The sequence below is a fragment of the Rasamsonia emersonii genome (assembly GCF_000968595.1).
Source record: "Rasamsonia emersonii CBS 393.64 chromosome Unknown ctg1118621760270, whole genome shotgun sequence".
Classification (NCBI taxonomy): domain Eukaryota; kingdom Fungi; phylum Ascomycota; class Eurotiomycetes; order Eurotiales; family Trichocomaceae; genus Rasamsonia; species Rasamsonia emersonii.
This window is the reverse complement of record NW_013563114.1, coordinates 5,642-21,012: the sequence shown is the minus strand read 5'-3', so window position 1 is coordinate 21,012 and position 15,371 is coordinate 5,642. Positions and strand designations below refer to the sequence as shown.

The 15,371-nt window shown below is 49.8% G+C and overlaps 6 protein-coding genes across 6 annotated transcripts; 1 reads left to right on the top strand and 5 right to left on the bottom strand.

The window, feature by feature from the left end:
• Positions 1–594: 594 nt before the first annotated feature.
• On the bottom strand, positions 595–2,497 carry T310_5319 (uncharacterized protein; the record flags this gene model as incomplete). Its single annotated transcript, XM_013471800.1, has 2 exons — positions 595–2,192; positions 2,257–2,497. 2 exons carry the CDS (start codon positions 2,495–2,497, stop codon positions 595–597), a joined length of 1,839 nt encoding a protein of 612 aa, XP_013327254.1.
• A 918-nt stretch (positions 2,498–3,415) lies between these two features.
• On the bottom strand, positions 3,416–5,034 carry T310_5318 (Short-chain dehydrogenase TIC 32, chloroplastic; the record flags this gene model as incomplete). Its single annotated transcript, XM_013471799.1, has 7 exons — positions 3,416–3,544; positions 3,591–3,654; positions 3,713–3,831; positions 3,900–4,274; positions 4,336–4,546; positions 4,640–4,730; positions 4,989–5,034. 7 exons carry the CDS (start codon positions 5,032–5,034, stop codon positions 3,416–3,418), a joined length of 1,035 nt encoding a protein of 344 aa, XP_013327253.1.
• A 533-nt stretch (positions 5,035–5,567) lies between these two features.
• On the bottom strand, positions 5,568–6,548 carry T310_5317 (Mitochondrial protein FMP32; the record flags this gene model as incomplete). Its single annotated transcript, XM_013471798.1, has 2 exons — positions 5,568–5,905; positions 6,020–6,548. The coding sequence occupies 2 exons, from the start codon at positions 6,546–6,548 to the stop codon at positions 5,568–5,570; spliced, it is 867 nt and encodes a 288-aa protein (XP_013327252.1).
• Positions 6,549–7,091: 543 nt separating this feature from the next.
• Positions 7,092–8,179, bottom strand: T310_5316 (Phosphomannomutase; the record flags this gene model as incomplete). Its single annotated transcript, XM_013471797.1, has 4 exons — positions 7,092–7,341; positions 7,420–7,494; positions 7,553–7,869; positions 8,075–8,179. 4 exons carry the CDS (start codon positions 8,177–8,179, stop codon positions 7,092–7,094), a joined length of 747 nt encoding a protein of 248 aa, XP_013327251.1.
• Positions 8,180–11,021: 2,842 nt separating this feature from the next.
• T310_5315 (G protein coupled receptor family protein) lies at positions 11,022–12,393 on the top strand (the record flags this gene model as incomplete). Its single annotated transcript, XM_013471796.1, has 3 exons — positions 11,022–11,551; positions 11,610–11,991; positions 12,049–12,393. The coding sequence occupies 3 exons, from the start codon at positions 11,022–11,024 to the stop codon at positions 12,391–12,393; spliced, it is 1,257 nt and encodes a 418-aa protein (XP_013327250.1).
• Positions 12,394–13,474: 1,081 nt separating this feature from the next.
• T310_5314 (DnaJ chaperone (Caj1)) lies at positions 13,475–14,324 on the bottom strand (the record flags this gene model as incomplete). The annotated part of the gene is made up of 3 exons (XM_013471795.1): positions 13,475–14,102; positions 14,164–14,243; positions 14,277–14,324. 3 exons carry the CDS (start codon positions 14,322–14,324, stop codon positions 13,475–13,477), a joined length of 756 nt encoding a protein of 251 aa, XP_013327249.1.
• Positions 14,325–15,371: the final 1,047 nt, after the last annotated feature.

Sequence of the window (15,371 nt, the reverse complement as noted above, 5' to 3'; positions counted from 1 at the left end):
GGTCTACACAAGGAATAGACATAGCAAAGCAGTTGTCACTGATCAAGGAGCATGACTTAGTTGGACTGAAGTGTAAATCAATCCTCTGAGTATCTGGAAAAATATTTTTTTTACTGTACTCATTCAACTACCTCTCTTTCATTCAGGGCTTTGCTTTCACCTGATTGGACCGAGCCTGTCTATTATTCTGGGTACATACAATTGTTACGAACAATAAGGTGTCTATACGATGACTAAGCTCCAATATTAACAATGGCAGCAATAGTGGCAAAGTGGCGAACCTAATCCGGCCTGAGGTTGCAGGTCCTGGCTCGGGCGTTTGTTAGTCAATACTCTGTATTTTCATACAGTCCAGCAAATTAAGACGCTATGTTGGACATGCCTGAACATTAGACCGAGTCAACTACCTCGGTGCACAACAACGATGGAACGACTATGTCATGGATATACTTCGTGCTACTTGCGCATGCTATTGTAAGACATACAGCTTTTCAGACATAAAAGCCGTGTATTCCTAGCACACGAGTTTGAATGCCCATTGATTACGTTCATACGAAAAAACATCAACATGAACTCGGTACTGTATATACAAGCCTAGCCATAAAGTTTTCCAGGTCCGCGCCCCAGAATACTCCTCACGCTGGCCCTTCCAGGTGAGAACCGCCAGCCGCTTTGCGCCAGAGGCGAAATCGGTTCGCTATTCTGCCCGTTATCGATGACGGTGCCATTTACCGCTCTTACATATCTGTTGTATGTCGTGCCTCCAGACGTTTCCGTGAATTTATCAGTTGTCTCTCCAGAGGATAAGGAACTGCCACCCGTGATGGAAGAGTAGTAGGCTGTTCCCCACTGTTTTGTCTGGAGATCGGAAGGTCCAGAGGTAAGTGTGTATGTGGATATGCCGAGTCCGCCAGTAGAAGATATCTCAAGACCACGGCTCATCAATGCGTTGATGGTCAGTGAGTTTTTGCCAATTCCGTAAGTCGTATTGACATCGAGCGGGTAATTAAAAGTCGTACGATACTCGGTCTGGGTTCCATCGAGGCCAATTCCAGAGGACGATGATTCCCCTGTGGTGCTTAGGATGTTCCTCTGACTTATTCCTTGCTGATTGAGCAGTCCAACGTTGGAATAGGACAGAGTCTGAGTCCACGAAGTACTGCCAGATGTGATGCTGAAAGTTCGTTTGCCTTTGACGGAGTAAGAAAGGGATTCGTTGGCACCAGTCCGGGAGTTCTGCACCAGATTCCGCGTGATAGTGAATTCTGGTTTCGGTGCGACAACCTTTGGAAGCACTCTTCGCTCAGATGCATTGACTGAGTTATTTGTCGTACCATCATCCAAGTACACAAACACCTTCCCCGTAACGACCCAGTATGAACCAACCGATTGTGATAGCGTCACTGGTCCATTGGGAGGAGTGTTGAGTCCAACAACCTTAATCTGGAACGAATGCGCTTTCCCGTCTGTTAAGAGGGGAAGAAATGGAGAAATGTCTATTTCCGGTTCGCGCAGATCAAAAGCATCGATCCCAACAATTGGGCGCCAAAAGCCTGGGGCTACTCCGCCAGTGAAGATAATAGGGAACGGCCACACGACGCCCGCAAGCACACCATCGATGAGAAGTTGAATTTCGCGGAAAGGCGAGTACCCATAAAGCTCACCTACGGTGGAATTGAAGTCGTCCGTATCCTGTGAGAAGACGTTGGACCACCAGAACTCTTCCGTAGATTGGCCGCATGCCGAAATGGACACTATCGCCCGCGAAGCGGTCTGGGGAATCTTCAGGGCTACCGTCGCATTGTCCCCCGGGACATTGAACGCGCTCGAGACGTTGTTAGCCGACTGCCGGGATGAAATAGGTAGAATGACGTCCGCCACCCGGACATTGTTCTGCTTGGTAAAAGACGCTGTGAGCGTTACATTATACGGACCGGTGTAAGTGTTGTCGATGAGATTTCCCAGATCGAAAATCAGCTTCTGGGGGGTCTTCCACAGAGCGAGGTACTGCGACATTTCCTTGATATATGTCCAAATAATCCCATTGGTAGTCGGCTCTGCCGTCGATGTTCGGAAGACTTCAATGTCACCCAAAAACATCAGAGCCAGACGGTCGTACTGACGCCCTTGCGAGGTCACAGTGAGATTGATTCTGACTGTGTCGAAGTCACACGCGGGTGGCACGTAGTTTCCTGGCGAGAATGGCATCAGCGACAGATCGATCCCATTCGGGCAATGCGCAGGTTTATCTCTCACCTACGAACGGATGTCCATAACTGAACGCGAATTGATGCTCCATAAGCAACAGAACTTCATTGCACCCGGTGCTCTCGGGGACAAACTCTACGGGTTTATAGACTTGGAAATCCACCAGTACTGCGCTCGAATTCTGCTGGGCTTGACGGTGGACGAGTGCCGATCGGCCGTCGAGCGCAAGCACGAATGGGTAGAACCCAAAGAGAATGCAGACAAGACAACACAGAGTCCTCATGATCATGGTTCTTATATTGACACCGCGTTCGCTTCTCTGAAGATACGTCCTTTCCGCCGACTTTGCGGGAAAAAAGTTCACACTCGTCTTGCCTTCCACCAAAAGGTTCGCATCTGCAGACCCTGACGTATCCTGTCGGGATCTTATCGTCTTTTCAAGATCGCAATTGCAAGAGTATGGCAATCGACACGAAGGAGATTCGCGACAGACGCGGAGAATCCCCCCGCCTACAGCAAGCAAAGCGCCAAAGCAAAGAAGACCGATAAGAGAACAGGAAGACGCCAGCAGAAATCCAAGTGAGCCGGAAGAGCAATGGCGAGCGAATGAGAAGATTCCACTCGAGTTCTGGGCAGCTGAGAGGAGAGGGAGGGTGGCAGAATCACCTCTCAGAGGGGCCGGCACAGATATCAGGGATCCATCCATCGTCCCCTCTCCAAAAAGGCACTGTCTCCTTTCTATTAAAGGCGCTCTTCCAAAGCTGGGGTTGTGGATGTAGGAGCTATGACAATCTAGGCAGGTTGCCAGGGCGGCGTCGCATCGGTCGGGTCTTGCATCATCGGCTGCGATAAGGTGCAGCCTGCATAGCGACATCCATTACAATAAAAAAAGGACAATGGAACAGTCACAATGAAAATTCAATGCAGATACATCCAGCAACATATGAACAAAAAAAAACTCGCTCCTTTTCTGCTGAAGCTCAGCCCTCAGCATGGAGTGTACTCCGGAGTATTGCGGAGATCTGGCCCGGAGGAGCTTATCAGCTGCGGGTCTGTCACCAGGCGGGGCTTCCCCTGGCTAATGTCGATAGTTGCTAATATTCATCAATGTTATTGGCAAAAGCGCTGCCCACTATTTTCTTTGTATTCGGTCGTCCAGAGTAGTATTGTTAGGATCAACAATATCAAAATACCTAGGATGAAGACATCAAGAGGAATGCCAGTCCGCCAGTGCGTCTTCGCCAAGCTTTTCTCTGACCAGTTCCTCGCTCAGCCTCCACAGTGCAGCGCCTAGTTCTGGATCCCTGGCTTGCGAGCTCTCCTTTCCGAGTTTTCCCTAAAATCATGAGATATGAAACTGGGTGCGCTCCGATGTCACTTACCGGATCTGTCAGATAAACCCCATTCCAGCCTTTCTGCTCGATTTCTGGACTGGATGCGGCATAACTAGATGGCCAGGTCAGATCGCGCTGCAGAGATAAATAAAGAGTGGGAGAAATCATACACTGCACTGCAGGCGCCTTGTTCAGGGCTCCGACCGATTGACAGCGACAGATTCGTCAACAACGAGCCAAACCAACCGGGATAGGCGTCTTTTAACTGCTGCTGTATCGCAGTATTAACCTGGAAGAATTGTCTAAGCAAGCAATCTCTAACTAAAAGTCTGTCGAGCGACTCAAGCTACCGCTTACCGTCCCTGGATGGACTGCAATCGCATAGATATTGTCGCCATTTGGTTTGATCACTCTTTCCACCAGGCCGTACTTGACCCCGAGAATCATCGCCAGCTTGGAGCGGGCGTAACGGTGTATCGGTCCAAGATTGGAGTCATTGATCTCTTCGAGTGACCGAAACTTAACAGACGAAGGGGTCGCCCGGTGCACCTCGGACGACTCCATCACGATCCGTGGAGCCGGCGTCGAGGGCATCTTCGAGGTTCGCCGCATTAGCGGGTAGAGCAGATTCGTCGCATAAAAATTCCCGAGCCAGTTGACACCAAAGATATGTTCAATGTTATCGTGGTCGAGAGCGAACTGGTTGGCATTGATGCCGGCTGACAAGACCAGCTGTAAGATGGTTAGAATTGAAGGATATCAGCAGGACAGCGGGCAGCCTAGTAAATCGCACAATATCTAGCCGCTCCTCCTTCTCGCGGATCGTGCAAAAGACCTTCCTGGTCTCTTCCAGATTGCCCAGATCGCAATGGATCCACTCGACGGGGGCGTCGGATCCGAAATCCTTTTTGATCGACCTGATCGCTGCGGAGCCGTGATCCCAGTTTCGATTGACCATGATCACTTTGGCTTTAGCTTCGACGAAAGCGCGCGATATCTCATATCTAGAAGAAACAGCCAAAAATTAGCCATGTCCGAAGCAATTCTCAGGTGATCACTTGGTGTCCAGCGACGAAGTAATTCGAAGTATCACTCACCCAATACCAAACGCACCGCCCGTGACGACCGCCACCCTACCACTAAGATCGTGGAGTTGCTTTTTCGGGCCAAAGATTGATCCTAGGAGAGCTTGCATAGTCTGTAGATATAAGTAGAGATTCAAAGTTTCCAATTCAAATTTCGTATTATTAGAGCAAAGCAAAGACAGAAAGCCCCTGAATATGGATACTGCTCTCTGCTCTTTGAATTTTCCTCACTCAAGAGCATTTCATTCGAGTGCCACGAAGGCAACTCTGAATGACGACAGCGTCATCGTCTCATTGTCATTGTCATTGCCTTTTAGGAGTTTTGTTGCATCACGGTGACGACGGCAGCGGCGGTACCTACAATGATTCCAACGACAGGTCAGCCCGGGGGTGAATCCACCAGTCATTTTGCTACTCTCCTCTTCCTTCCTCTTCTTCTTGTCCTCCTCCTCTTGTTCTCATTCTATCCCCGTTTATTTTTATCTACCTAGAGTATATTCGCAAGGTTCAGAAGAGACGAGTTATGATACGATCTATTCAATGATAAATAAAGCTGCGAACATAATTGGTACTTTTATAAGTTTTTTGTTAGCTAGGTAGGTATATGTGGTATCGTATACTTGGAGATCTGATCTGTGGTCTTGCGTTGGCCCTGACTCGAAAGAAGAAACAAGAAAAATAGTATCGTACAGACAAAGGAAAGGAAATACAAAAAGAGTGGGCGGGTATTCTATGGATGATGTCCACTTTACAACGCATTCCAGCCACTTAATCGATCCTTTACCAAGATATTGCTCGTCTTGCTCACCTCTCACATAAACAAACGCCATGCACCGATAATAAGGGCCGCGGTACCGGTGCAGACGCCCCTGTAGTAGAAACAAGTCAGTACTGTAATTTCGAACCAAGATCCTTGCTCGAAAAAGGGAATGGAGAAATCCTACATTAACCACTGCAGCGTCGAAAATTTGACTGCCTCCACTCGCTCCCTCAATCCTGCGACCTCCTGCTCGATTCTCGTCTCCGTCTCCTTGATCCGCATCTCTTGGCTGTTAGCCTCCTCCCGAATGCGGCCTTTCTCCAGGTTCAAGTCCAAACGAACGGAGGCCTGGGTACGTCCAATCTCGTCGCGGAGGCGGGAATTCAGCTTGGCGAGGTCGGCGGCGATCCGCTCGTGCGAGGAGCGCGTCAGTTGCGCTTCGGTCGAGTCCGAGTTCAGCAGTTCGGAGCGAAGTTTGGCAAAGTCCACTTTCTGCGTATATGTCGTGCGTTCCGAGTCTATAGATCATCATTAGAATAAAACAGGTATGTTCTTTGGCCCTTTTGCCGTTTTATTCTCATTATCCACCCAGTCCGAAAGACAAGGGGCATGAGAAAAAAGGTAAGACTAACCCTCCCTCAAGACCATAGTCCTGGTCAGATTCTGGATCGACTCCTGGATCACATCATTCAGGACTCTCATCATTGCAACGGCTTGCTCCTCACTGAAGCCCTCCTTCTTTAGCCGTTGCACAAACTTCAGCGTGTCGAAATGGTGGTCGCGGGCCATCACCGCGGACTCATGGAATGCGCGCCGTGCCGGCTTGAAGACGGCGACATACACGCCGTTATGTCGGATGGGGTTGGTGGGACGATCAGTTGCATCTGGAGAAGGGTTTTTGGTGGAGGATGGACGGTGAGAGATCGAAACTGCAGAGCGGGATGCAGCGAGTATAAGCGAGAACGGACGAGGGGATATTGTCGAAGTATGTAACTGGCGATCTCGAGAATTTAAACCGTTGAAGCGCTGTTGGGGTCGCTGGCGCCTCGTCGACGGTCCGGTCTGAATCGGAGAAAGGGTGATGCGGGGAGAAGTACCATTCCAGGTCAGGCGAGGCAGGAGAAAGCGAGGCGCCTCGACGACCTGCTTCGACCGCGCCATCGTTTCTGATGATAGAAGCTTTATCCTGGCTGGTCAGGGAACGTTGAATGCGAAGGGTAAATTCATTGTCGGCTGGATGTATTTGATGGTCGAATGCAGTCTCCTACGATGACGCTGTCCGGTCAATAGGCTCCTCCGCGGGAAACGGCATGACTAAGCAAGTCCAGACAAGCCGAAAGCGGAATAGCTGTGTAACAGGTAATACCTAACACAAACAGTATCGTGTTGCCTCTCGTAATAAACACGCACTTCGGTTTCCAGAGACGATGGGCAGTAGAGATCTTATCTTTCCACTTCCTCTGAGGATGCCATGGTTGCCTCAACTTACATTGGTATTTATTTGTCGATCTCGGTGAGACGAATGGCTGGTACATGTCATTATATTCATGCCAAAGGGTAGTCTGAAAGACGCAACGAAGTTGGAAGATTCACGATATCGCAACTGTGGAAATTTTCTTTTCGGTTACTTCTGATATCTAGCTAGCATGATGAGTGGTATATAGTAGGATAATCTTCACAGCAGCTTTGCTCCCGACAAAAGCTCTATAGCTGGAACAACTCCTTCAGCAGTCTCATAGTATCCTCGGGGCCGGTAACGGCATGGCCAATGGTTCTCTCATCAGTGAAGATCTCGTAGTCATTACCACCAGGGAAGGATTTGTCACCGAAGAAGTGGATGGTCTTGTATTCAATGCCCGAAATATCTTTCTCGGCCTCGATGTGCCGCAAGCAGTAGGTCTTATCCCATCCAGTGGGAAAGACATCAAAGGAAATCTGCCCGCCGATAGAGTACCTGCATCGCGCAAGTATTGTGAGACAGACACTCAGACACAGACAAACTGAACAACAGGTTAAAAGCTGGGAATCTTACGTGAGACCATAGTCAGGGAACTCCTTCTTCAATGCCTCCACCATGTCCCTTCTGATATTGTGTATCTTGTCGTACCTAAATTGTCATTAGCACAGCAACAACTGCATGCAGATTGCGACATGACAAGACATACGCTTCAAACTCATTCCTTTCTTCGACGCTCGCGTTCCGCCCAATAGGACTGATGTTGACCATTCCATTACGGAACTCGATGAAAGTACCCCGCTTCTTGGGCAACTTGAGATCCGCAATGTATTTGAGAGTAAAGTTCACCAGTTTCTGGTATTTTTCTTCGCCAAGCCACTGGATAAAGCTGTTGCTCGAAAGTGGCTTGCCCATGCGGTAAGCCGTCAAGCCATTCTCAGCAAAGCAGAAGTCGAAGAGAGAGGTGACTGGGATTGATGAGGTGCCGAGCTGCTCCTGCTGCTTTGCGAGATCGGAACCGCCAACCTAGAAGTGATACATGAGAATGAATGCGAGGTAATCAGACGACAGGAAGACGAACGAAGCCAATCGCGCACTTGTGGCGTAGCCGAGAAAGGAGTTCCAGCATTTCTGGCGAGACGGTCTGCCAAGGACAGGGTTAGCTTTCTGGACGTTGCGCAGTCTCATCGAATTCAGAATATTGCAAGATATGCACAGAATCACAACATACCTGTCTCGCAGGTGTCAAGGTGCCATCGACATCGAACAGGCAAATCGTCCCCTTAACAGGGCGATTCTCCAAGGAGGGGTAAACACTGGCGGCTTCCGCAGTCATTGCGTCGTCGAGTCTGATAATATGCCTCCAATGAAATTAAAAGAAAGAAAAAAAGACGACAGTCAAGCGAAAGAGGCAGCAGGGAAAGGCACCTAATTAAATGAGTGAAAATGTGTTATAATATCGAGCAATGTGGCCGACCGCATGCGGGCTGTGGGAAGCTGATCTTAGCGGGGACACGGTCGAGAGATGAAGGCGGTGAGGCAGGGAGGAGGGGTCTCGACACGTGGTTGGACGAGCGCCTATCAAGGGGTTTGCTTATCGATAACAACCTGTTACTGCTACTGGCATGTCGACTCGTAAACGTGGAAGAGGTTTGCCAAACAGTAAATTATAATTACAGACTGCCAGCATTCCTTGGTAAGAAGGCTGAACTGCTAACGAATATCCGGGGAGGCGGTGAACTACCAGATATGCATCCTACATTCTCGTCTGTGGCTGGGTACCCCTCTACTCCGTCTACTCCTGCTTTCGGATCCCCTCTCACATGATCTTGACCTGATTAATTTGGTCAGGATAGGCAAACATGTTCTCCCCCGCACCTCATATCAAACTCGAAACTATAGGTCAATCTCATTATTTAAACAGTGTAACTCTTGGTTTTCCTATAGTCTGTCATTAAAAGATCCTTCTTTTTCTTTGACTTCGAGCTTTGTCTTCCCGATAAAAAAAAAACGATGATGGCTCAATGGATAAGTTTATTAACTGCTTTGCTTCTACTTCTCTGACAACTATTGCATTCCTAGATTTTTCTCACTTACTCTCTCTATTACTCTCTATAATCTTTATCTTTTCAATCACACTCAACTCGAATAGCGTGCATAACAATCCTATGTCGAATGTATCGGTATTATTCAGTCGAGGCTTCAGTGTCCTCATGAATGACAGGTGCACGGGCACTGACATGCACGCCCATTTGCTGCAACCACCGAGCCGCTAAGCCCATTGCGGACTATATTCACGCGTTCCGATTGGCTCTCTCGCCTCGTTCGGCTGTAAGCTCTGGCCCCCGACCCGGGGCGCCATCCCTGCTCCCAGATCTACTCCAAGTTTAACCTAGAGATAGGTCAAATCTCCAGACTGTCAAGCCATCACGGCACTGACATGCAGTGTGACTCGGTTATTCAACCCGATTTCAGCTAACACTATTTGCTATCCGCCTTCACTCTTTCACATGACTGGTGTTCCAGTGTCCTACCTAGGTACAACAATAGATATGGTATACTTTTATCTGCCATACCTGATCACGCTGCTAATATTGATCCGTATAGAATCTTCTTGCGAGAACGGATTCTCCCGGCCGACTCAAAAGACCACGAATACCGAGGCTTTGTGCCTACAGAGCTCTATGCATAAATGATAATATCAAAAACCTCATCGAGACATTACTAATCATCAGGCTCTTAAGGCCAACCCCAGGTGTGGGGGTGGGGGATAAGTGGGGGCCAACATGGGGGCCAAGTTGGGGCCAAACTGACAAAAGCCTGTGTGACGACTCACTGACGAGGATGAGAGCTGATGTTGTTGTGAACGCTGCAGGGGACGAATATCAGGGCACTTCCCAACCAATGAGTTACGACTGGTTGGCTTTGACGCCTGGATAGAGGGCCGAATTGATATGTAGTTCAGGATTCATGGACGCTAGGGTAGCTCGTGAGATCTACAGGGCTTGTTTGTGTTCTAGATACCTTTATGGTTAAACATGTATTAGGTTGGGGTCCACCCCTTAATAAGGTCGAGAATCTTGACCAATTTCAGGACATCCTAGCGCATCGTGCGTAGGCTTAGTGCCTGGCTAGGCCTTCATGGCGTAGGCGCCGTGCTTGTGCTAGGGCCTGGAAGGATTCCAACCGGTGTCTCTAGATCAATCCTTCCATGCAACATATTAGAATAACGGCTTCCGCGTGCTTCATGCCGCTCCCATCCACGATGATGGATTCATCACTGTTGGCATCACTAATCGCTTTCTCGAACTGTAGTTCTGCAGCGCGCTCTGCCGCCACGCCATGTGCTGGAGAGGCTTGAGCGCAATTACTAACTAATGAAGCAAAATATACAATATATTGCATGCACAATGCTCTTGAATTGAGGCCAGCACCGGCGCAAGAGAACTACAACTCCTAACACACCGGTGTAATACGTACACGTATGTCTCAGCATTCCGGGCATTAATTAATTATTAGTCCCAGCTGCGACGTGCAGTCGCTCTTATCGCACAATCTGTACGGAGTAGAGAAAAAGTCCCGAAGGAAGACGGCCTGTTGACGGTCTGGCCTGGGCCGGTTTGGGCTGCAACTGTGGTATGCCCTCACTCACCGCGCTAGCCACATAGTGTTAAGTCATCTGGGTTCTGCAGACACTGACCATCGTTGCCGGCCTCGGCCATCTAACTTGGTCTGCACAATCACCAAGTGTTTGGTCGTCCTTGATTCGTCATAGGTCTGGCTGCTAAATCCCTCCGCAGGAATCACTAAGGGGCGCCTGTCACAGAGTTTGCAGATCTGGAGATGGCGTCTAGACGGCCTCTATTCCGTCGAGTAACTGGTTCACCACATGGATTTCGAGCTTCCTTTTCCCTGCGGCACTAATTTTTACTATCTGCCGTGCTGGCGCTGTCACCACATGGCGTGGCGTTGTGCGTCTGCATGTCACTTCCAGGCGCCTAGTATATGTGAGGCCGTTCTCCCCTTCTCTATCACTATTCACTGTTGCATCTGACTTCTCTGCGGTGCTGGTGGCAATGTATCGCGCCTAGTGCTCTGCCACTGACGGCGTTGCATCAACTACATGACCTTCTCAACACTGGACAGTATCCGCGAAGCCAGGTACATATCTTGACAAGATGATCGAAGGCTTAACACCACATCAGTACACGGCTTTGGTGGTGACGGAACGGGTCAACTCGTGCATTTCAATCGTCGGCATCGTCTTTGTCGTTCTGACCTATCTCTTTTCTCCGGGCTTCAACAAACCGATCAATCGACTCATTTTCTTCGCAACATGGGGAAACCTGGGCTCCAATATCGCAGCCTTAATCTCTGAAGCCGGGCCGACAGCTGGCCCGCTGTCGCCGCTATGTCAATTTCAAGCGTTCTTGGTCCAGATGTTCTTGGGAGTTGACTGCTATTGGGCCTGTTGCATGGCTCTCAACGTGTATCTGGTCTTCTTTCGGGGGTATACCGTGGAGCAGCTGCGATCGCTAGACAACGCATATCTGCTGGTTTGTTATGGGTTGTCTTTCATCCCAGCCCTCATTTTCATCTTCCTCTCAACTAAGGACCGAGGACACATCTACGGACCAGCTATCATTTGGTGCTGGATCACCGAAGAATGGGACTTTATGCGAATCGCTTTCCTCTATGGTATCGTGTGGTAAGTGACCGAAAATAGATGTTCACCGCAGTCACAGACTAAATCCAATATAATGCAGGGTTGCTATCTTGTTTGCTTTCGTTGTTTATGGAATGGCAGCAAAGGTCATCTGGGATAAGCGACAGCACCTTGATGGCTTCCTGAACCCGCTGAATGAGAATCCGTTCGTCAACACGATTACGACTGAGATCGAAGTCACTACCGATGAGCGCCCCATCGTGAAGGACGCTGGTGGGCAACAGGGTTTTGAAACCTATCCTGACATTGACCCTTACCACGTCGAAGTTCGCGTCGATCCTCAGAGACAGAGCAGACCACTGCCGGCGGCCTTGCGGATGCGAAGCATCACGAGAAATGTGGCCGAGCGCGAGACGAATGCCGAGGCATGGCTCTATGCTCGGGTTGCATTTTTGTTCTTCATCGCACTGCTGATCACTTGGGTAGGTCTCTTTTCTAATGTCGAGTATGAATCGATAATCTAACCCTCACCTTTTCAGATCCCATCCAGTGTCAACCGAGTATATGCCCTGGTGAAGCCCGGCGTGGTTAATTTCCCGCTCAACTACGTCGCGTCTTTTGTCTTCCCTCTGCAAGCCTTCTGGAACGTCATCGTGTACATCATCACGTCGCAAACGGCATGTCGCCATCTATGGAACAGTCTGTTTGGGAGGTCGTCGCGCAAGACCAGCCTCCCATCGACACTGGCCGGTCGAAACCTGGATGATGTGTACCTGTCACGTGGCAAGCAGAGGCTGCAGAGCTTCTCGGGCAGTGGCGAGCAAGTGGACAGCCAAGAGCTGAAGGACCTGTCCAATAAACGGAGTTCCTCGAGGAATTCTTGACTGAATATTGAATGTCAATGTCAATGTGAGCATTAATGTAATTGACTCTGGGAAATGTACGATTTTCTTTTTCTCTAACTAACTACAAAAAGTCATAATATATGTGTGCAGCGATGCGCAATAATTCTCCCCCCTTCCGCTCGTTTCTTTTCCTGTTTTTATCTTCTCTCTCGTTCCTATCCAAAATCATAACAAGGTCGATATCGAGAATTCCAACAATTAAATTAACTGCGTCAACAGTAAACAAAATGCAACGTAAAATGCAGCGTAGTACATGTATCATGGGAGGAAGCGTACATACACGTAGACACGTAGACAGACGATGTACTCCGTATCGTATACCCCGTACATACAAACCCCGTACCCATATGGTTCGGAGTACTCCGTATCATTACCTGGAGTCGTGTAGTATGTGGTATTAATTAAAATTATTGGATCGGCAGCCACCAACCCAGACGACAGGACGGGGCTGGTGGGGGCCGACGGGAGCTCGGCGGGAAGCACGGTGCAGGCACTAGCCCCAACAGGGCTAGACGGAGAGCGGAGAGTGGAGTTGCACGGGTTGCTCGGTAAGCCGAATGAGGCAGCTGCGACGTCCTAGGAGTGTGAGTAGTACGGAGTACTCCGTATATAGGAGTATTCCAGATAAACAACAAGGGATGAATCTTCATTGCATGTAAGTAGTTACCTAGGGTGCTTAACATAGACTTTATTCATATGTGTCAAAGAAGAAAGAATGAAATGAAATGAACAAAAAAAAGCTCGTCGAAAAGCCCTAGAGAAGATGCATGTACTAAATAAAGCGACTGACTCAGATTTCTGTCTCTTAGATACCAATAGATTTGAAAGCAGCTAGAGTAGTGCATGTATCCATGTACTGTACATCTCCACTAGAGATTAAGCTCGCTTTGCTATTCAGAAAGTCCTTCCCTACTCTGTATACATACTTGTACTGTACCTACCCTCAGGCTCAGCCGTTTAATAATAAGCACGATCACGATCTCACATATTTCACGAAATTAGAGCAAAGAAGAAAAAATAAAATAGATAAAACAAGTGAATATGATGGCAAAGAGTCGCGTCACTGATTCAAAGTCGTCTGCAACACCCTGGCAGCCAGCTCACTCAGCAGCCTTGCTTTATCCGACTGCGGCAGTTCCAGGAACACGTCATAGACACTCTTCCCCCTGGCATCGCGAATCGCCCCCAGCCTGTTGCCTGCGACAGCCCCGGCCAGCGCACCGGGGACGTTGGCGACGATGAACCCCAGCGCGCCGCCGCTGATGCCCCCGACGATGGACCAGAACCGCTGCGTCGGCGTGGTGCGTCTTCTCCTGTCCTGCCCATCGGCCTCTTCCTCCTCGCTTGTCGCTGCCAGGCCCTCGTCCCGCAGCATCTCTTCGAATACCGACCCGAACTGCTGCGAGTCGCGGTTCTGGCGGTCGCGCTCCGAAGGGCCTCCAAAGCCGAATGTCGACCAGGGAAAGCCCCCCGCGCCACCGCGTCGTGGGACGTCCTCTTCTTTTTCTTCTGCGGTTGTGTCGCCTCCATCTCGGAAGTGTTCTTGACGGGCTCTGTCATACTCGCGCCGTCGGCCTGGGTCCGAGAGCGTGTAGTAGGCATCGTTGATGCGCTGGAATTCCCGAGTGCGAGCGGGTCGCTCGGGCGAGTCGACGGGGACACGGTCAGGATGCGACTTTAGAGATGCCCTGTAGACAGCGGAGGAGTATTAGAGAAAAAAAAGTCATACTATATCTGACATGGGCAGACCTTTTGTACGCTTCGCGGATCTGTTGCTGTGTTGCATTGGGCGAGACCCCAAGGATCTTGTCTGCGTTTGCACGGTTAGACTGGATGTAAGGTTTTCTCAGGACAATACATACAGTAATCTGGTTTATCTGACAGTGGATATTAGCTTCTAATCGGTACATATTTTGCTTGTTCTTCTTCTGCGCTGCACTTACTCGACATGGCACATATACAGTTACGCCAGTTCTTAAAGGACGATATCACTGTTCACAACTATGTATTCCACAATTGTTGCTACGAGGCAAAAAGTACTACAGCTTTAAAAAGCAGTAGTCAGACTTACACCTGGCAGTCCAGCGTCTACGGAGTATACCACCAATCTGCTTTGGCCAAATGTCTGGCAGAGCGATGACGTCGCCATTCACACGCTGGCTGCGCCACACTTTTCACCAGCCACATCCTGCCCGAGGGGCATTCACGTGATGGAGTTTCTTTCCGCGTCCCGCCTCGGAGTGCCTGACAGCTTCGACCAATGAGCTGCCCCAGCCTCGCCAGCCACCCCGGGCCGTTCCACGGACATTGACGAGCAGCCCGGAGGAGATAGCTGAAACCCGCGGGCCCCAGCCACTCGCCCAGTGAAGCTGGTCCTCAGGACTTGCAGTTGAGGACAGATTGTCGCTGTCACTGATTTTGATGTTCGATATTACTCTGTACCTGCAGATATTTCAATTCAATTTCTGTATCTGCACAGGGGTGTGTGTCATTGGGTGCTATCTCCAGACCGCCTAGTCTGCCGTTCTGATTGTGGAGGTGGCAATTGATAACGGGCGTCATTCCCCTCAATTGGTTTTCCTCACCCAGATCAATTGCATCGCGCAGTGTCTTTTCTTGCGCCTAGCGTTCCTGTAAAAAGAACGGACAGCACCATGGGCTGGTTTGACGGAACCTCCTCGTCCAAGGGATATATTGTCCGCAAGCGCTCTCCTCGTCGCGCCTCGTCGGTGTATTCTTCGACGCATCACTCGCGGCATTCAGCCCCCTCGATCTTCAGCCTGGGCGGCCGCATCAACCGGTCAACCAGCTCGTTCTTTTCCTCGTCGTCATCCTCGCGTCGCGCTCGCCCGCGCTCCGGCTTCATCCAGCGGATCGTCCATCGGATCAAGCGTCTGCTACGGCATATCTATCACTACGCCCAGCGGCACCCGATCAAGGTGTTCCTGCTGGTCATC